General features: G+C 41.4%; 1 protein-coding gene across 4 annotated transcripts in view; it reads right to left on the bottom strand.

Moving 5' to 3' along the window:
• WWTR1 (WW domain containing transcription regulator 1) overlaps window positions 1-22,824 on the bottom strand; it is a 205,938-nt gene that overhangs the window by 51,425 nt on the left and 131,689 nt on the right. For all 4 annotated transcript variants that reach the window (XM_059920120.1, XM_059920121.1, XM_059920122.1 and 1 more), the window contains one exon: window positions 1,138-1,274. In XM_059920120.1, the coding sequence (XP_059776103.1) occupies window positions 1,138-1,274 (137 nt within the window). The remainder of the gene's footprint in view (window positions 1-1,137; window positions 1,275-22,824) is intronic.

Here is a 22,824-nt window from a genome sequence, read left to right as displayed (position 1 = left end):
CGTTTGCTTTTTGTATATATTTTACATCTGCAAGCTTTAAAATGGTAGATCCAGACTTCTTGGAAGAAGGGACAATATATTTACTTGAATATACTGACTCAGGTCTCCTTGAGTCCATACTCACCATGGCTAAGCCACAGTTATAAAGGAAGGGTGTCCAGGAAACTGCTTCCATTTTTATCCTGTTCATTCCTGAAAATCCAACAGGAGATTCTTTTCATTCTCTAAAATTCTGTTCTGTGTATAAAGCAGTATCTGGGTATCTGATCTTAAATGGAAACATTACCTGAAAATGGCACTATTTTTTTAAAAACTTCAAAATTGGCCCTCTTATTTTTAGCCTTTGGAGGTGGGAGAGAATGACTAACAACAAAAGCTGATTGGTTCTGCTGCAGGAGTGCATTCATTCACATCTGACTCTCTCCAGTGGGCAGAATTGTATTTCTTTTGAAGTAAAGGCAATTAGCAGAAACTAATCTCAAGTTTAAAATCACACTTATTCAAAATGAAGTGAAATGTGAGCCGTCCTATCCTAGGGCAGGTGTGGGGAGAAGCCACCCGCAGATTATGTAAGGGTTGAATGCATTCCCCAACCTCAGTTCCAACTCCGGCTCTACTAGCCCACAGCTGGGACTTGGGAAAGTTTCTGCATCTATAAAATGGGAATACTGTCACTTCTTGTAGGGTTGTTGTGAGGACTGAATGAGATAAGGCAAGAAAACACCTAGTCTGGTGTTAACCACACATTGTTGGGGGGCGGGGCAGAGCAAAGATATTTGAGGCCGAATTGTACACTTTGGCAGTCTTCAGGGACCAAATTCACAGAAAGGGTCTAAGTGCTCTTCTTGCCTTGGTCTGGATGAAGACAGGAGGCCTAAGTGAGTTTTCAAAGAACTTCAATAAATGCAACTGGAGCGGATGCTGGAGCTGTAGTGTAAACCCTGGTAGCAGTGTCATGAACTGTTTAGCCAAGAGGCAAAGAAAAGAAGGCAAGGACAGTGAAAGGGTAATGCAGCCAAGAGGGAGGAGAAGATACTATCTGGGTGCGTGAGTAGGCACTTAGGCAACCAGAGCTGCTTCTGAGCTCCAGAGGCCCTTGGTTGAATACTTGTTTATCCAGCTCCGGTCAAAGCTTACCGAGATTCGGCTGAGACACGGCCATGGACCTCTGGGGCGCTGGTGTGGAAGTGGCAGCTGGGTGGAGGTTCATATGATTCAGGGGCTGATTCATCGCCTTCCTAGGGTCTTGCCATGTGGTGATTTTTTCTATGTGACTAAAAGAAGGAAAACAATTATCTCTTTCATTGTTAGCATTATCAATATCATCATCACCAGTAACAACACAACAGTTAAATGATGCTGGCTCTTCTTCCCTTAGGATCTGCTTATAAGAGGTTGACACATTGTTTTCAGCCAAGGTCAGGCTTGCCCACTTACTCTCCATCCAAGCTGGGCCACGTTGGGGATTTTGCAGGGGGCTCTCTGAACATAAGTCCATGACTTAGCTGACCAGCTGCCCCTACGTGCAAACACCCTCTTAAGGATTTTCTGCCTTACCAGGGATGGACAAGCCCCAGCGTTCCTCCCCACGGTCCAAGGAGCCTACGTTCTCCAACCCCCTGTGCTCACTGCCATCCAAGCACTGGGATACCACAGTGCAAACTCCTCTCCCAAAGCCGGACCCTGCGCTCCTGCCCACCAGCCCTCTCACACTCTCCCAGCTCATATAACTGACATAATGAGGACGCCTCCACCTGTCCTCAGCCAAAGACAGGGCCCTTGAAACCAAACTCATAAACATCACATTACTGAGCTCTTACAAAGGGTAAGACACTGTGAAGTCCACATAGGTAATACATAAACCCTCAAGAAGTTTATGTTCCACCATGCAAGGTAACAACTGTGTAGCTGGAGAACAGGGTAGCAGGAAATAAGTGTAGGAAGTGCCAGATTATGGAGAAACCCAGATGCTGAGGCATAAAGGTTTCTGAGGGAGGAGACGTGATTAGACTTTTGGTCATATACAACTTCCAGGGTTTGTTATTACAACTTAATCTCAGAGAAACTAGCATGACATCAGCTTCTACTCAGAGTTTCCAATATGTCCTTAGAAAGATGGATGGGGGACTTCCCTGGTGGTCCAGCGGTTACAACTCTGCGCTTCCACTGCAGGGGGCACGGGTTCGATCCCTGGTCAGGGGACTAAGATCCCACATGCCTCGCGGCACAACCAAAAAGAAAGAAAAAAAAAAAAAAAAGATGGATGGGACATCTAGCTTTGTCTACCTCCCTCCAGACCACATCTTAAGTCACTTCTGGTGCCTGAAAGACCCTGTGCCACTCCATAAACTCTTTTTTGAGAGTTTATTACATTTTTCTTTTAAAGATAAGCATATTCATTTGGTGCCACAATTCTTGTTTTATGAACCGTATCAGAGATCTTTCTGTATTTATCAAAGACAACGAACTTTGATAGCAGAAGCTGAATGTCAGTCCTTTGTCCCAAGCCTTGTAACTAGGTTGTCTCTCCCAAACCAAAGGGCAATGTCAACCCCACACACTATAGACCTTTCTGGATCCACGTGAAAAGGAGAGAGATTGCTCCTTTCAAACTCACCTTACTTTTGAAATAACAATGGCTTCCTTTGAATCCTTAGCGTAGGAAACCACTATTAGTATCATTAGGCTAAATCCTAAATCAGTGCAACCTCCTGCACTGGAGTTGTATTTATCTTTTATTTTGCTTCTGTTTCCTCACATCTGAATACTGCCACTGCTAAAATTCTTCAGATTTCTTCATCCCAGACTGGAAGTCATTGCCATGGGGAGCTCATTCATTGCCTTGAGTGAAAACTTGGATGTTTTCCCAAGAAGGCCTTTAAAATGAGTATGATTAAAAAAAACAAAAAGTCAGCCTTCATAAAGGAGGCAAAATTAAGTTTAACTGTTGAGTTTCATACTATAGGAGCCATCAGTGGTCTTTAAAAAATAATCAAAAATAAACTGGGAGGAATAAAAATTAAAAACCAAGACGATTTTGTTAAGAAAAACACAAATGGGGCGGGGAGGGGGGGTGGTGGGTAGGGGGCCGAACTACAGAGATGAAAGTCAATTACCTAAGCCTAAAGGAAGAAACAACTGTCTTGGTTACACCTTCAAGTTTAATAACTGTAATTCTATTCAAAGCTTGCATAAAAGCCTTTGTCAACTTTTGGTCTTGTGAAGACTCATAGCCAGCCTCAGGGGGTCTGTCACAGGCCTTCCAAGTGAGGAAACAATGGATGAGGTTGTGAAAATTAAGTAAGCTCCCTTTAGCAAAGTAATTAGAGTTAAGAAACGCTTTGACTAGCTATTCCTTCAGGACACTTACTACTAAAACATGTTTTCCCAAGGTCGGCACGTCCTACAGAAATACCTTCCACTGTGGTACCAGAAGGGGAAGTATCCTTCTCTCTTTCGTGAGCCTTTCTTAGAGCCTCTGGCACCATGGATATTGATACTGTGGTAGAAGCAGCATGAACGCAGCCCCGGTGAGACGCAGTGACATACACCGTGTGGTGGAAGACATTTAAGGACGCTGCTGTGTACAGACACTCAGCTATCTGTCAGTGGTCGGAACTATACAGGAACCGGAATGATGCATTCCCAAATGCCAGTCCCCCACTCTCCCCTCCCATTCTGAACAAGTGGGCTGGGATTCCCAAATCTGGGGAGAGCAGAAAGGCCCGCACCCAAAGTGGTAGAGGACCCCAGCTTGCCTGAGGACTGCCACCACGGCTGGCCAGCCTCCATCCCCTGGGACAGAGGTGAGGGCTTTCTGGGTGGACCCTCTGGCTCTCATCCCGATAGATCCGACCCCAAAGATGCACAACTCAGCCGCGGCTTCAAGCCCCAGAACTCCCCCAGGACCGTGGGAGTCTCCGCAGCCCACCCTTCAAACTCCACACCCAGCCAACGCTTTTAAAGGAGTTTTGTTCCCAGTGGATTTGTTAATTAAAAGTGTCACTCACTGTATTCCCCAAGGACTTGAGTACAAGAGGGAGCCTTTCATACGTGAGCAGTTCTCATTGCTCTGAAACAACTCAGAAGAAAGCCACTCCAGCTCCCAGCCTCTGCACATCCGTCGACCCCAGGGCAGCTTTGCTCTAAAGCTCAGTTTATGTGATGTCCAGGGCGGCTCCTGGTCTGAATGCCAACAGCAAGGGCACTGCTCACAAGAACTTAATCCACTGCTCATGATTTGATTTGAAAATTAAATTCTCTTATTGTTCAAATCACTTAGCTCCCCTCACCCCATTCCCAAACGTAGGATAAACCACACGCTGTTTCATACTGCTGTCTCATCTCTGCTCCTTCTCTCAGAGCTACTGAGTCACTTCCTTTCTTGTATTTCTCAGTGCAGCCTTACTGTTTGCCAGGACCCACAGTTTAGCTAGATTAATCCCCACTTCCCTACTACTCCCACCCCTCCCTGATGTCACTCCCTTAAAGAGTCCACTTCAAGAAAATGTCTAAGGAAAAAAAGAAAAAAAAATCGATAAAAAGAAAGAAAGGAAGGAAGGAGAGAGGGAGGGAGGGAAGGAAGGAAGGAAGGGAGGGAGGGAGGGAAGGAGGAAGGAAAGAAAAAGTCTCTGCTATTTTAAAAGTCTAGTTTTTCTTTAAAATTTATATATACTTACATATGTACATTCAATCTGCCTATTAGTGTGTATTCTATGATCACACATTCTATACAGTTTTCATATGAAAATGGAACAAAAAAAGAAAATAAATACCAAGTATTTATGGTGATATATGCAAGTAATATGCTCACTGGAGCTTTTTTTTCCCCCTTATCTAAACTCTTCTGTACTTTCCAGTTTTTAACAGTGATAATGTATTGTTTTCATAACAAGTAAAAACAGAAACACTCATGAAGGTGCAAAAAGACAAAAAGGAAAATGATGCATGGATATGCAGGTCATAGGTACTAAAAAGTTATTGGAGATAAACTACAGATTTGGCTCCTATTTCTGAGTGGCCAAAGTAAGAAGGGAAATGGATTCAATTACATGGCTCCATGCTTTTTATAAAGAAAAAAGAATGCCAGTTTCTAAGAGAAAGAAAAACTCTTCTTGACACACACACACACACACACACACACACAATTTTCCTGGACTTAAAAAATGTCTGCAAGGGTTTCACATGGAGGCCTGGGGTGGTGTGCAGTGGAAATGGTACCTGAAAGAAAGATAATCGGAGCGGTCTTTTCCTCTTCCTTTGGGGGCCCCTTTGACCACTACTTCCCATACTGCCTTTCTTCACAGTCTCATAAAGGACAAACCTCCAACCACATCAGGGTCTGTGGTGCCCAGGTCGGCAAAAAGCCTCAGCTCTGAGGACCTGCATTTTGCCCAGGGGCAACAAAGTTCAGCATTTCCCTGAGAAGATATTTGGCTGGAAATGGTATCTTATGGAAAACTGTGCTGTGTTAAATAATTTTTCCTCCTAGAATTAATGTGTTCTTCAATAAAGATACAAGTTGAGACAGTCATTTTATGTATTAGGAGAATTCTATGTTGGGGGTTAGAATGTCATGGAAATCAGTGGGGAGGGGGCAGCATTACCACCCTCTCTTATCGGCCTGGCCCCTCCCATCGGCCTCCAGGGGATTGTTAATTTAGCTCCTATTTCCACCCTTCCAGCCCCCTGAATGACCTTTCACCTTGATGAGGGCAATGGCCTCCAGGCTTCTCCTCCAGTCTCTCAGGTTTTCCTCTTGCCCTCCATCCCTTCCCCACCCTCTCTATCTATAATCCCTTCTTTAACCCACCTCCAGACTCATCCCAAGGACAGCTGGGATCCAAGTCACCCCTAGGATCCTTAGTCCCCCCTGGCCATTGACAGCCTACTGGGAGACAGTATGAGGCACTATGGCCTCTGGAAAGACCACTGGCTTGGAGTCACACATACCTGAGTTTTCATGTAGCTCTGACCCTGTGTGACCTACGTGGACAAGCCATTTAACCCATCCTAGTCTCAGCACCCATATCCGTGAGATGGGTAAAAAAGCCAACAAATGCTCCGGTTCCTTCTTGCAAGGGTGAAAAAGGTCTGCTCTAGGAAACCTGTAACCGACAAAGTCACCTGCCAATTTCAAGAACAGTTCACTGGGCTTCCCCTGCTCACTTCCTCAGCAAATAAATCCACAGAAGGCAGGTCCAGCCTCCAGCCCAAGGCTGGCAACCTTTGGTTCAAGTTTTTATTCAACAAGTGTGGATTGTGTATCTATTGTGCACGTGCACTTGGTAGGCATAAAAATGAAAAGCATTTTGTAAATATAAAATCCTGACTGGCAGCAGAACCATGAAAGGCAAAGATAAAATCTTATCTGTAAAAATAGAATCCACCGACTTCTTATAGCCCAGGAAAAGGCCTAGTGTTTTTGGACGAATTTACCCTCCAGTTCATGACCTATTACACTAACTTTATGGAAGGAAGCCACACAACAAAGACTTTCTGAAATAGAGAAGGCCTATGTAATACATTTTGTATTGCTGGAAGCATACAAAGATATAAAAATAGGAATGATTATAAGTGCTTAATTTTGAAAGAATTTAGAGTTTGCAGCAACATAATAAGCTGCTTGCTCATTTCTATGGGCAAAGATTTCATTTCCAAATATAAGTGTTTGGCCTTTTTACTCCTCCTCCTCTCTTAATATATTAGAGTTTCACATTAGGTAGTGTCAGAAATTACTCAGGGCTCCCTACACTCAACAGAGCTATTAGGGCAGGACTTAGAAGCAGTGTCTTCTTTTCTACCGCCCAGGCCCAGCTAGGTGGTTAAAGAGAACCACACCAAAGAGATGGGAATTTAAAGGCAACCTGGGGTCATAAAACCAAGGCTGACTGGCTCAAAACTCAGTTCACATTCAGTGCTGCCTGGCTTCATCCCCTGGCCAATCCCAGTTTCTCTTTAACCTCTCCCTTCATTCTTTCTTGTTTGGGGGGGGTGTTAATATTTCTCTTCCAATGGACCATAAGCTCTTTTGATGACAGATAGGACCCTAGGGGCAGAGCAAGGTGTCCTGCACATTGTAGGCACTTGAAAAACAATACTCCTGCAACCCCCATAATATTCACAAGACCAATCGAGGGCCAAAGTAAATTATCTTATTTTTAAAAATCAGACATTAAAATTTTTTTTGACTTTCTAGGCCAATTCACCACCCTCTTAATGTTCTAACAAAAGTATATATACACTGAAGATTATGTGCTTAAAAACTGCTAACTGAAATAGCTTTGCAGCTTGCTTGTTGTGAACCAGTTCAATTAAACTCATCAGCGTTAAAAATGAAAACTGAAAGAGATTTGCATGAGGTTGATAATTTCCCAGGCAGAGCTTGCCAAGTAAACTGGAACCGCTGTCAGCAGACAACAAATACTATGCCAGTGTTTAATCCTACACCAGATGGCAAGAAGACTTGCCCAAGACTCACATTAAAGTTTTGAAAATTTTCCGCAATTAGAATTAAAATACAGACACTAAAAGCTGGTTTACTTTTTTATTGTATTTCAGGGATAAATGCTGCCTGTGTTTCAATCACATTAAACATGTAGGCAGTGTGTTCTGATTTAAATTTCAAGACCTAGGAAATGACACATCATATCTTACTCATACCTTGCGTTTCTCTGAGTGGCGCCTTTTGTTGTGCTTTGTTTTTTGCCAGTGATACTTGGCTCTTCCGACTGACACCAGAGGTGGGTCTTAACCACAAGAACAAAGACAGCTGGAATACACACTTACTAATTCTCCCAGGCCCAGAGGCACACTCTTTCTTAGTTCCTCTGCTGTCACCAAACCCAGAGAGAAGTGGGAGCTGATCACAGTGGGAGCCCCACGGCAGTGGTAGCTCAAAGCCCACGTTTAAACTGGCAACCGGATCTGATGAGTAGCCATCAGTAAATTGTTCCCCTCTGTTTAACCCTATCAGCCCAGCTGGTTAATGGGAATTTGGCTTCTGAATACATTGACAATCGGAAATAAAGTGCTGGCTCTCCACCTGGCTGAACAGATCCATAGCTAATGTTTTATTTTCTTTCTAAAGCCACCAGTCTCCCTCCCAAGTTGCCATCCTTCCTACTGTCACCCCAATTGATGATTCTTTGTCCCAAAGCAGCTTTCATAACACTACAATTGGTTACAGTTCTTATTCTGTTCTGCCCAGATCCTAAACATCACCACCTCTTGCTAGTCCGATTCATAAGAACAGAAGATACAAAGAGGTAAAAGTCAGGCTGCAAATGTACCTAGCGGACACATCCATCAGCAAAACATTCATATCATTCATAGATTAAGCCCGAAAGCTATAAAAACTGACTCTCTCATGTCGTACAATACAGGTGACTGTTCACACAACAGAAGTGTGTTGGCTGAGAAAGCTCATCCTTCTTTGAAACCACAAGTAATTTAGAATTAAAAGGTTCCGGTCAGATTTTCACTTCGGCAGCTCATCAAACATAGCTGCAGTCTGTGACACAGGACTAATAATTCATATATAAGTAGGGGATTTTTTTAGGATCCTCTAATAAAAGATGATACCAGCCCAGAAGTATTATTTTGGTGCACGCTTCCGGTCTCTACCATTCACTCGCCAATTCAAAAAATTTCAGAGTTCTCTGGAATTCCGAATGAATGGCAGGGATTGTATTTTTAACCACCAGGCTCTAATCCTCGACTTCCATCCCAGCAGTGCCAAGAAGTCTCTACTTGTTGAAATTAGCAGCAGTAGGAGCCGCAGCAGCGTGAAAGGTCTGCGGGCACTTCCGCCGCGGCCAGCTGTGGGCATCTATCTACGTGAATCCTTTCCACAGAGTATCACCAGCTTTTCTGCAAGTTCATTCCTGACCCTGCTCGGTCCGGGCAGAAGCTGAGTCAGGCAGAGCTGCTGTCAGCCCCGAAGTGCGGAGTGAGCCCACGTGAGGCTGTAATCTACGTAGTTCCTTCCTGCAGGGGTTTATTTACCAGCGTTCTGTCCCTGGGGCGGGAAAGTAGGGGACACTATGAATACACCACTTTTGGAGAAAGCCTCTTTGGGAAGCGGGTGACTCACGGACACAGCCCCAAGGTGTGACTCACTGACCTCGCTTCGGAGGTTGAGCTATTGTGTGAGGCTCTCCGTCATCCCCGCGGAGGTCTCCAACGCCACCCGACCGGGGCAAACCCGACTTGGGCTCTGCAAACTGAGCCAGCTCTTGCTTCACCTCATTTTTCCTATTCCCAAAAAAAGCAAGAAGAAAAAGGACTGCGTTTCTGTTTGCTTGTTTGCCTTTGGCCAAGCACCCGATTAAAGAACTTCGGCTGTATTGCAATTGTAGTATCAACGCTTAGCCTATTTTTTCGCTTTTCATGCCAGGATCAATAATGATATTGAAAGATTTATAAATCACGTTGTTTCCTGTGTTGAAACCGAACAACAATGTAAGAGTTTATTTTACCACGTTTTATTATTTCCAGGTATCAAGTATAAAATAGGTACTTGGTACCTCTTTTCCCACTTTTTCCTTTTTCACAAACAAAAATATGGGATGGGAATGAGGAGAAGTGAAGAAAAGATGAGTTTCCTAGTGAATGGCGAATTCTAGAATTATCAAAGGAAGTAAAAGGCACTCATCCATTCATTCAGTTCGTTCGACAAGATGCATTTACACTGGCACTGTATCTTCCATGAGGATTCAGTTCCAAAATCAGTTTTGGCAAATGTGGAGTGTGGTGAAAATTACCACTGAAAATCCTTTAAATGGCCCATAATGTACAGTCTGCTAAGCTTTGTGTATATTATAAGGTCTTTCAATAAGTCCAACACAGATGGATCCTTCCAGAGTTAGGACATGGTACTGTTTCTACAGCCAAACTCCAGATGAAGTGATGCTGTCCCCATATACTTATGTTGGGATTTGGTAGGCATGGAGAGTTGACTTCATGCCACTTAAATAGGCATATGGTCCTGAATGCCTGCAGTGTCCTTTCCTCCGGGATGGACGGAACAGAAGATGATCTAGCGTGGGCCCTAGGAGCTGGCAATCAGGTGGGTAGTGGCAATGAAATAAAAGGTGGTGTGGAGGTTAACAGAGCACAGCCCCTATTTTTATTGTTATTATAAATGGTCCAGAGCCTGACATTCTATCTTGATAGCTGCATGTTAGATACGCTCCCCATATCAGCTGCATCTGACATCTGGGAAGCAGCTTTAATCTCGCGATCAGTATTTTAAAGATTTTTTTTTAAACCACCAAGCTACTTTAAGTGCTCAAATACTTTGAAAGTTGTTTTTCCAGGCTTTCTGTGCCCAACACGTGTTTCAACGTGTTGTTTTTCCAGTTGTTCTTAAATGGGACATTGACACACAGCTTGTTCTAATGGGGCCAAATGAACTAAATGTCACTTGCCCAAAGAAACAGGGCAAAACCTCCTAAAAATCAAAAATTCTTTTGGGTTAGTCTAGTTTCTCCTCTATTCATGTGGGGGGAGTCAATTCCTTTCTGTTGGTTTGTTTTTTTTTTTTAATTCTGGGAAGAGGAGGAGCCACCTGGGCTCTGGGTGTCAGTCACTTTCTGCACATGTTTGAAAGACAAGACACATGGAACTAGAGAAAAGACTGGCACGAACCCCAACCCCAGTCTGGAGAAAGACTGGAGGTGCTTTTCACAGCCCGCATCTCATTTCACAAGAAACGGTTTGGAGGATGGAAGACAAAAGAAGGGGAGTTGAGTTAGTATTCCCAGGCAGGGAGGGGAGAGGGACACTGGAGGCCTTGAAGATAATCACCGGGCAACACTGCTTATGTTTCCTGTAAACCCAGCCCACAATGTCTCTTTACATGTATTTCTTGGCATCTCTGGTTGAAAGCATCACCCAAATGAGGCAGTACTGCAGTAGCTTTGAACTTTGCCTCTGCAATTAACCAGTTAAGAGACCACTGAAACTTTAGTTAGCATCTCCAAGCCTCAGTTTCCTCCACTGTAAAATAGGCATAAGAACATCCTTTCATGAGGTTGTTTTGAATATTTCATTCAATAACAAAAGTAAAACACCCGCCCGCGAGTGCCAGACACACATGACACTCTATAAATATTAATTCTTCTTCTTTCTCTCATGAAAATGTATCCCAACTTTTTACAAAGATCTGAGGAATTCAAATGCAAAAAAATCAGCAAACACACTAGGGTACAATGAACCCAAGAAAATGGGGGAAAATGAGAGCGCACATCCATTCACTGCAAAAACTACAGATTTATTTCATTTCACATAGAGTAGCTAGTTAATAATTGATCTAGAGACAAAAACATTCTCAAAACACAAAAGAACTAGCAAACCACCAGCAGTGGCTCCTTCACTACCACCCCTCCTCCCAGCCTGCATTCTAACAATAACAACTCTCAGATCCAGTGTAAGAAAAGGCCAAAGCTGAGATTCCTCTAGTGCCCTCATTAGGCACTTTTAGCGGTGATGAGCGTCCCATGTCAGCACAAGACTTTCAGCCTCATGTATAAAGTAGAAAGGATTTCAGCTTGAAGTGAAAAGCAAAAGACTGAATACTAGAAAAAGAGTATCTAATGGCTTTCCATCCTTCCTAACAGAAACGTTCAAGAAGTTTTACACTAATTTAGTTTTTTAATCACTTACAGGGTTACAAGAGTTCACCCCCATAGCTCACCCCAAAATGTAGGGGTACGGATTAGGTACAGAAACGCAAGAAGACTTGAAGTTTCTGTGACTCAACAAAATGGAAAAACAAATTTAGCCTAAAAAGTACTATAGTTTTATACAAAGCATGTTAATGCAAACTCCAAAGAGAGTTAGCTTTGTACCCACAGGTGGACGTTAATCAAAAATATACTATGGCTTTAATCTTTTGTATTTAACAAAGAACAGAAATATGGATCTGTTTCCATTTTTTATGACTTATTTCCCCATCCAAACCCCACTGTTCTTCGCTAAAGTGGCTGGTATTAATTTTCATATTAAAAAAACATCTATTTATGTGTATGTAATTTTAATTTTGATAAGACTTTAAACTTCTAGGAAACTTGTAAGAATATACAAGGTACTGTCACCTACTGATTCACCAACTATCATATTTTTTTCAAAGTTAGTTCTGACTGAAAATTAGCACTAGAATAATCATCTGTTTTGATATGATCCCTTAGTAATACTTTGGCGGGTCACTTTTCTAACTTTGAAGAGAGGTGAATTTTATTATATAACCTATGCAAGATAAAGAGAGATGGGGAAAAAAAAGGCTAAGGTATCTGAATAACCAAATTAAGAAACAGAGTGACACCAAACTTGTTAATATCTAAACAAAAGCAATAAAAATTTGGCAATAATGATGACCCTTAATATCCTTTCACGGAAGGAGAAAACAGACCCCACCCAAGAGGAGGAAACCAAGCAAAAGATTCCTTTATTTTTGGAGCTACTGATGGCCATGCCACAGTGTGACAGAAATCAAACATCTATATATCTGAAAAGACGTGGGCTGAACAGCTTCTTCACTGCGCCTTTTTACTTAACTGGCAGGGAAATTTTTCACACTGGGAGGGAGCCGCCTTACTTGGGTTCGTTTATTAATTCAATCTCCAAATAAGTTTTCTTAGAAGTGGAGGAAACGTGTGAACAGCGTTTGAATTCTCAGCCAAATGTCCTTCCAATATTTGGAAGGAATGCTCTACTTGTACAGACATCAATTTTGAAGAAAAAACTGTAAATATATCAACACCCGCCACATCAACCCTCTGCAGAATGTGTGATTTAAACAAAAGAAAGAACACAGCTTCAGGAAAATAGCTTTAAAAATGCTCACCCAAGAACCCACAGCCTCACTAAGGGTCACTCTTGCATATTACTAAACTTAACTCGGTAACCTCTTTCTGGAGAGTAGTTTGTCAACACGCTACAAAGCCCTTTAAAAAGCTTTGGACCAGAGACTCCACTTCCACGAAGCTTATACCAAGGAAACAGTTAGAGAGATATGGCAGAGATGGCCAGCTGCTTCTGAATATCTGCTCTCCCTCTCTTCTGGGTGCTAAGTGTGGCCAAGAGACTAAGTTCTAGACACCAAACAGAGTGCTGTGTGAAATTCTGGGGAAGTTCTTTAAATGGAAGGGATACACAAGCTTTTCTGCTTTCCACCCTTCTTTCTTCCAGCTTGGAATGTGGACGTGATGGCCAGAGCTACAGCAGCCCTCCTAAATCATGAGGAATGAAAGCCACTCATTAAGAACAACAAAATAGAAAAAGACAAGTACCTGTGCAGCCATCACATCAGCCCTTGACCACCTTACCTTAACATTAGAGATAAATAAATAATCTCATTTCACATCCCTGTTAATCACAAACATAATTCCAAACCAGTACAACAAGTATGCAAAATGTATGTGCAGGGATGTCCATTGCAATTTTGTTTATATCTTAAATGTGTCGAATGGTTAAATAAATCATGGTTCAGCCAGACCATGGAAGACTGAACAGACATTATAAATGACACAGATCTATATTTGTTAAACTGGAAAGATGTTCACAATATATTGCTAAGTGAACATGATCCTATTTTGGCTAATATACATACATATGAATAAGGGGAAAGCAGGTTTCATTCATATCTTTAGATTTCTTGATACTTCCTCCATTTTGTACAATAAGCATTATTTCTCAATCAGAAAAAAGGAGAGAAAGAATGAGAAAAGCTATCCTCCCCCACTCCAAGTAAACTCACTTCCTGCTTAAAAAGTAATGTTGCATTCCACTTTTGAACCTAAAACTGCTAATTACAGCCTCCGAGAATAATTCCACAGCTAGAGTGTAGGCTTGAACATCTGTGAGTCCCTCAACTGTGAGTTGGAAAAGGCACCACCATAATACTCCTCTGAGTGCTTAGCCTAAAGGTGCTGTGAACCACGGAGGGGCACAAGAGGGCCAGGGGGTGGGGGGAGCTGTAGAAGGAAGGGATGAAGAGGATCAAGGGAAATTCTATAATTAAGCAATATTTCATGGCTGCCTCTGGCAGCTGTTTGAGCGAGGTGGGGGGACCCTGAACGAGGCGTCAACAGACGGAGCAGCTCTGTCCTCGGACAGATCAAGCGGGGCCTGTCATCCCAAGCACTGTCTACACTTCACGGGACGATCTGGGGCATCTTATATCCAGCACCTGTCAGCTTTGGAGACTCCCAGCTGCGGTGCTGTTACCTCTGTCATCTGCCTAATCCAGAAGGGAGAGGCATTTACTGTCTCTCAAAAGATTAGGTTGAAACTCTCTTTGATTCTTCTTATGAAAGAGAATGCATGCCTCATGTCACTGTGTTTGTTTTCTTCTCATCCCTCCTGACTTTTTTCTTTTCTTATTAAAGGAATAAACCTGCCCTTGCAGCTGTATTTATCATTTTTTAACCCCACGTTAATTATATAGTCGCTCTGAATAACGGTTTAAATTTATTCTGATGACCAACCACAGGGCTCTTTCTCCTCCCGCTCTGAGGCACATCCTGCCTTCAGCCTTGCTACGCAGTTCCCACTGACTTGCAGAGGAACTCTGTGTAAAGAATGAAGCAGGATAAAGATCGTAATAATGGTCAGAGGAAATGGTATGGAATATTTTCTCTACAGGATGTGTTTAGATTTTTCCTTTCCATGAGACTTTTTTTAAAGGGTGTTGAAATTGAAGGAGACTTTAAATAAGCTTTCAAGTTCTCAGTAGTTCCAATATTGGATTGAGTATGGAAGACCCACAGCAGGGAATCAAAAACTACTCATGGAATAAATGACTAAAAAAAGGAAGGAAAGAAGGAAGGAAGGAAAGCATTTAATGAGTTTCCTTTAACAAATCATTTTGCTTCTCAGTGTCTGTATCAAATGAGTCTTACGCATATCTTATATATCCTTACGTATCAAGTGCTCAAAAAACTCAGCCAGGAAAATGTGTTCTTTCCTGGTCCCTGGAAGGACATGAAATCTAGAGTATGCTGCAACATCCTCTAAAACAAATGAAATCACTATCAGTTCGTTCTTGTTTGATTCAGCAAAGTGGTCAACTGAACCACCACCGAGTGCCACCCACCATGGACCCTGAAAGTGCACCGCCTCGGGCATATAGCAGACACTTAATAAATAAATGCTTTTTGTTGTTGTTGTTATTTGGCCATGCCGCGTGGCTTGTGGGATCTCAGCTCCCCAGCCAGGGACTGAACCTGGGCTACAGCAGTGAAAGCGCCGAATCCTAACCACTAGACCACCAGGGAACTCCCAATAAATAAATGTTTGTCAAATGAATGAATGCGTGAACAAATGAATGAATGAAGTGGTACTAATATTCATTAATAATGACAGTCATGATAATAATGATTCATTATTAGTCATACATCATAATATTCACAATAATGATGGCAATAATAATGTCTGAGAGCAACAGTTGGCATGTATATAGCATTTTATAGCTTCAAAAATTATCTTAATTTGATCCTCACACAGCAGATTTACTAACTTCCATTTTTAAGATCCAGAAACTGAGTTGGGAAAAGTTAAATGACTTAATAAATTTCCTGAGGTTCTATGTGACCCAGCAGAGAGCCCACTCTTGCTCTCAGAGTCGCATCTGGGGCTTTTTTCCATGACATGATACTGCCTTGTGAACCCAAAGAGGCTGATGCAAATAACCTGGACCCTTAGGAAGGAAGGAAAAGAGGGTATGGACAACTGGTGCTGCTGATAGCCTGACTCAGTCCTGGAACAGCAGTCCCACTACAAGCTCAGTCCTTCGGAGGAAAGGACCCCACAAGATAGATACCCCGCCCCGCCCCCCATCTTGCTTCTGTAACACACCACCATCCCTCCTCATCCCTCCCGAAGCCCTTGAGTCACGGAGTGTGTACACTTGCCTGCAAGGCTGACCTTTTAACTGGCCTGGTTTTAATCAGGCCCATCCTGTCAAGAAAAGGGACTCCCGTGACAGTAAAACAAATTAGCTCCATGTGATCCTGTAGTTGATGGTAGGGAGGAAGGAGAGGAAGAAATACAAGTACTACTTTAGAAATGTAAACCAAATACAAAGCCAGACTCCCTGCTATCACTTAAAAGGAAGAGGTAAAAGGACTTTGAAGATGGATTTGGAGACGCAAAGGTAGCAACCGAGCGTGCCTGCCTTGAGCAGGGCTCCAAGCCAGAGCTGGGGCTGTTAAAGGTCCCGCGTCCTGTAAAGTTTGCTCCTTCAGAAACTCTGACAATAACAGCTTCAGCCTGATTTGTCTTTGGTCTTCATTAATGTCGATTACTAGGGAAAATATTCAAATAGGGTTGATGCTCCATAAATGTGTTCATTCTATAATACTTGAGGTTACTGGCTTTTATAATTGACTATAATTACTTAAGTGAAATTCAACATGTAGATGAATCTTTCCTACTTACTCTTTTTATGGGGAGAAAAAGAAATATTGGAGATAATTCTAATTTTCCTAAGCTACTCGCTTTCAGCTTTTCATAATATTTTACATTTTTAACATTTACACAAAGTACATTTTTGTAAAGTGCTCTGAAATGAAAATATTAGAAGAAACAGCTCAGAACTGTGAGGATTTGCGTTCATTTTAAATGACTTTTTGAGAAAAGGTTCACGTTTGCATACTCAGACACGTACTAAATATGATTTTAATACAAAGTACAGGAATATGTACCCATGTTATCATATGTTGTCTAACGAGAGAAAAGAAACGTCTATTATTGCATGGAAATGAAATCAAGAGGAAAATGACAGAAACACGTCTTTACATGACTATCTAGATAAACTATCTGTATTTTCTTATTTTGCTCCAAAATGTTCCTTGAACAAATTTTTGTCAACATGTTCCTACAAAAAGAGGTTAAGATAAGCCAGGCAATCGAGCTTTGGTCTGGAAAATTGCCGTAATCCTGATAAAAACTATTTTGACAAAAAGATGAAAATGAAAGTGTGCCCTAAGGTGGGAGCATGGGGGGGGGGCGCCCGGGGGCGGTAATTAACACTAAGTCACTGTGAGGTAATTTGGGGGAAAGACACTTCTGAGTCTGCCAACAGCATCACTGTGTGGGTGGACCTCATCTGACATTTCAACCTAAAATCAACTTCTCAGGTGACAAAAGCTTTTGGGCTCAGTCACACTGGTTGTGAGGAGATGCAGTTACAGGCAGGGTAACCTCAAGTACATTCTATGGGATATTAGTCCTAGAAGATAATCCCCCAAGATTGCACCCAAAAAAGTTTGGTTTTCAAATAAGTTTGGGAAACACTGAACGTTATATTTCCCCCCTAAAATTTATACAATATATATGCATTATTATAAAAGGCTCTGTGTTTAAATTAGCTTACCTAACATTTCTCTAATTTATTTTAGGTGTAATCTTTTTTTCACTTTATTAATATGCTGTAGAATACATTTTAGGAATTAGAATATACCATTTGTGGTATTTATGCCAAGCATAGCTTCAGATTAAATCCAGCAGCATTGTCTGAACACACAATATACTTCAGATATTATAGCAATATTTTTATTGCTGTAGTCATATTTTTCTTATTGGCTACCAACTGACCAGAACTAAAAAACTATAGGCAGTTCCCATGGGCAAATGTGGGTGTGAGGCTATGAAGCCATGATTCCAAAGCATCCTAATGACAGAGTTTATTCAAAGCAGAGTTCATGTAGATTAAAGAGAGATAGAGAAAGGCATATATAAGCATGTATGTGTGTGTGTGTGTTTTTAAAAAGAGTGAACTGAACTGTTTGCACCCAGAAGCTTTTTTTTTTTTTTAACATCTTTATTGGAGTATAATTGCTTTACAATGGTAGCACCCAGAAGCTTTTAACCTTCTTCCTTACTTTAAAATCGGGAGCCTGTAAGTATCTGTCTATTCTTAGTGTGCTTTCAAAATGTAGCTTCCCTCGGCCGGGGTCACAGCTGCTTCAAAGCACTCTGGGTGGCTCCTCTCCATCCCCTTGAAACAACTGGTGGGAACCCAGCACTAGGCCATCAACCCAGCTGTTCAATCTCACTTTCTAACTTTAGCAAGTCACTTCAGAACTTATGTCACTAGGGCATGCCACATTGAAAACCACACCAGAGAAGGTAGATTCTTCCCCCCCGCCCCCCAGAAAAAAATCCAGGCACACAGATCAAAGTCCCACTCAGGTACCTACAGCAATACGACCCAGATGCAAATATAGGACCCACCTGACCTGATTTATGTGGGTCATCTAAGAAGGCTTCACTGGACACCTCTCTACCCAGTTCAGCCCATTAGAAGGATACCTGTTAGCAGCTGCAGAGCCCAACAGCCTAGAAGCCCATGAAAACGAACCTTGGGTCAAGATACTTGCACGTACACTGTACTGTCTGTCGGCTTTCCTACTAGAATACAGGATGCATGCCTTTCCACATTGTTAATGTACCATAAAATTGTCATGAAGACCTCATAATGTAACTACTTGCATTTAATTGATTATACATGCCCCCAGCCTTGTCTTCTTTCTTTTTTTAACTGCATGCTCATTGTAATGACTTGTCCCAAAGCCAAGTGATTTCAGAATTATTTGACCGTTTATTATCCTTTGAGAGTTACTAATTAGAATACTTTCCTTCAGTGAAAAGAGTTGCTCTTTTCCTGAATTCGCTTCGGGATGCTCACCCCTGAGGAGAACTCCAGGAATGCCTTGGTAAGCTCGCCTGTCACTGACGGCCTCCACTGTTAACATATGCGCGGGCTTAAAACACATTAAGCGACTTACACAAATGGAAACAAAATGCCCTTTGAGTTCTATTGATAACTTAACCTTTAGCGTTTTGGATTAAATCCCATTTCTCGGGGAAGAAGGCGGAGCCACTGAATGAAACCATTATGTAACACATTGTTGTGGGAATTATTTTGTGTGAAAATATATACAGTATATCATCTAAAATGTCTTTGATTGACCGTGGGTTTTCATAATTCCTAACTACAATATACATATCTTTTATGGCTTCTCTAATTTGTGATCCCTGTTTTAGGGAAATAGAAGTAATTTTGAGCAGGCAAATGATCCCATGACACCGGACGTAGTGGAAACCCTGGAGAATGCGGGGGTCTAGAAGGGGTAGATGGGGTACTTATTGGAGCTGGGAAGGTCCTATTTCTTGAAAGCTGCTTAGATGGTGTGCCCAATTTGTGAAAATTCATCAAGCAACATACTTAAGATTTGTGTACTTTTCTACAAAAATTATAGTTCATTTTTAAAGTAATTAAGAGAAGTTATTTCAATTTTTTAATGATTTCAGTATTAAAAGTAATTTCTATAAAAGAAAAAGGAGGTAGTTGCCATCTAGCAGAAACATAAGCATTACTCTAAAGTGTTTACGAGGAACAGAATTAAGACTGGTCTATTTTTCTACTTTGTTTTAGAAAACGATGCACAGGGCTTCCCTGGTAGTGCAGTGGTTAAGAATCTGCCTGCCAATGCAGGGGACACAGGTTCGAGTCCTGGTCTGGGAAGATCCCACATGCCGCGGAGCAACTAAGCCCGTGCACCACAACTACTGAGCCCACATACCACAACTACTGAACCCCGCGTGCCTAGAGCTCATGCTCCGCAATAAGAGAAGCCACCGCAATAAGCCCACGTACTGCAACGAAGAGTAGCCCCCACTTGCCACAACTAGAGAAAGCCCACGCACAGCAACGAAGACCCAACGCAGGCAAAAATAAAATAAATAAATTTTTTTTAAATGATGCACAATATTTGCTTTGACAAATCGATGTTAAAAAAAAATCTGAGACAGTTGGGAAAGTCTGGATATGCACTGGATATTAGGTGATATTAAGAAAGTACTGTTTGTATCTTAATGTCATGCAATAAGAAATTCACAAAATGACCTATGTTGTATTTTTGTCAAAATGTTTGACCTAATTTAATCATAAGAAACACACGTGGAATATTGGTCTAAAATGTTTTTTTAAAAAAAGTTAATGTTGTGAAAAAGAAACAAAATGGTAAGAGAGGGGCACATTTCTGAATCAAAACAGAGACATAAAACAAAATGCAATATGTGAACACACACACACACACACACACACACACACACACGCGGCTGCTAAAGATATTTTACAACTGAGAGAATAAAGCCTGTATATTCAGTTACATTATTTAACTAAGGCTAATTTTCTTGGATAATCATGGTATTTGTTATTGTGTAAAAAGGATGTTCTTAGGAGCTGCATGCTTAAGTATGCAGCGGTGAAATCTCATGTTGCCTGTAACTTGCTTTCAAACAGTTTCGTGAAAGAAGAAAAGAATACACACAGAGAGACGTGTTGAAATGTTAAGAATTGCTGAATCCAAACTAAGGAAGAATACGCTCTTCTTCAGTACCTCTTTGGGTTTGAAAATATTCAAAAATTTTTTTAAAAATCATTGTTAATTTTGTTAGGTCTGAAAATGGCAATTTCGTTATGAAGGAAAATGTCTTTAATTTTTAGAGATAACTATTCAAGTATTTAGGGTTAAAATACCATATCTATTATTTGCTTGAAAATATTATACTTTCATTAAAAAATATGAAACAAATATGGCAAATGTTAACCATTCTTAAATCTAGGTAAGGAATATTTATTTATTTATTTATTTACCAATAAAATCCTTCCCAAGTTTTTTTGGTCTCAAGTTACCAAAATAAATTTCAGTAGCAGTCTTCCCCAATTAATTTTCAAAGTTCTCCATAAATTGGTAGAGCTTGGAGAGACACCATTAGTTCAGTGTACCTAGAATTCTGACTCTTTGTAAATAAAGTCAAACGACACACTTCCCTCTCAACTCCAGTTATAACAATAATTAGGAGAAGGGATGGTAAAGGTCCTAAGAGAAATACTTCAGTCTGTTCTGAAACTTAAATGTTGTCTGGCCATCTTCCAAAGACAAGCCATCATATTCCTGTCCTGCTCTCTCAGATGCTGCCACTGATAACACAACTGCCTTCAGGAATTCATCTTTTTCTTCTGGGCCATTCTCCACTGGGGAATTAGCTCTGGCACTTCTAAATCCCTTGCTGGACCCCAAGCAAGTCCTGGCACCACAGCTCTCCTGGCAAAACCCCTCTGTAACCTGCCACCAAGTCCGTGCACCGATTAACTTAGAAAAGGAGAGCCCACTTCTCTGTGGCCCTCTGACCTCAGGGAGCAAGAAACTGTAGCTTTTAATCCACAAGGCAACAGCTCTGCTGCAGTGGGCCTTTGACGGGGCCCCGATGTGCATTTTCTCTGCTGTAAGGACAGCAGAGGGCCAAAAGCCCTCAGAGCAGCACCTAATCCCCTAGCCTTGGACTCCGGTGACCATATTGCACAACAGGCAAGGGTGTGGGTGGTGGAGTACGAAAAAACATGGTTTGAAGTCCACATCTGCCACTTACTAGCTGTGTGACCTTGGAGGAGTTACCCAGCCTCTATTTCTCGGTTTCTTTACCTGTACAATGGAGATATCACAAATAGTAGCTAACAGGTTGGGGGGAGGGGGAAGTGGGGAATGGGTGAAGGGAGTCAAAAAGTATAACTTCCAGTTATAAGATAATTAAGTTCTGGTGATGTAATGTACAGCAGGACTATAGTTAACAATAACCGTATTGTATATCTGAAAGTTGCTGAGAGAGTAGATCTTAAAAGTTCTCATCACAAGAAAAAAATCTGAAACTGTGTGGGGTGATGGATGTTATCTAATCATTTTGAAATATATACATATATCAAATCATTATGTTGTACATGTTAAACTTATACAATGTTATATGTCAGTTATAATATATCTCTATGAAACTGGAAAAAAAATGTTTAATTAAATTTTTTTTGGCTGCACCGCAAGGTTTGTGGGATCTTAGTTCCCCGACCAGGGATTGAACCCCGGCCACGGCAGTGACAGTGCAGAGTTCTAACCACTGGACCGCCAGGGAATTCCACCCACCACCACCCCACAAACTTTTTTTTTTTTGCTAAGCTTTTTATTTATTAAAGTAATTAAATTTCTAATTATAAAACTTTCTCATAAGGAACATTCTAGTCCCAGATAATTTCACTTTTGAACTTATTCAAACTTTAAGGAAGACATTATCTAATGAACAATATTCTTCAGAAAAATGAGGAAGAGGAAATATTTTCCAATCAGTTTCATGAGGCAATATATCCCTCTTACATAATCATGACAAAGACATTATAAGAAAAGAAAGCCGCAGACTGATATCATTGTGAGAATAGAAACTGCGACCTACAGGCTAAATCCAGCCACACCCATTCATTCATATATTGTCCATGGCAATAACATTTTTTAATGTTACCAAAAAAAGAGGTCTGGAGTCAGGCTGTATTCCATTTCTAGCTCCTACAATTATTACTTGTATAAACTTGGGCAAATGACTTAATCACTCTGCACCTCAGTTTCCCACCAATACCTATGACACAAAAAGACCTTAAAACAAAGCCTGGCAGGTAGAAAGCCATCAGTAAGCATTAGCTACCATTATTATTATCAGGACTAAAGGACCCACCCCATTATCTTGAAATTAAAGTTACTAGGACACCTAAAGCTCTTAGCATAGTGCCCAGCGCTTCATAATTGTTTATAAATGTTTGCTATATGTCTGGAGGCATAAATGGCAGGAAAGGTGTTTGGGGGGATTCACAGATTGGAGAAAGAAAAAAAGGTTTGCTATTATTATTGGACTTCACAATAGCTCTGTTAGGTAAGCAACAGCGATATTAGCATTTTGCTGATGAGGAAACAAAGGATCAAAAAGACTCAATGACCT

This window comes from Balaenoptera ricei, chromosome 4, assembly GCF_028023285.1.
Source record: "Balaenoptera ricei isolate mBalRic1 chromosome 4, mBalRic1.hap2, whole genome shotgun sequence".
Classification (NCBI taxonomy): domain Eukaryota; kingdom Metazoa; phylum Chordata; class Mammalia; order Artiodactyla; family Balaenopteridae; genus Balaenoptera; species Balaenoptera ricei.
The sequence above is the reverse complement of the archived record's forward strand: the minus strand, read 5'-3'. Positions and strand labels throughout refer to the sequence as shown.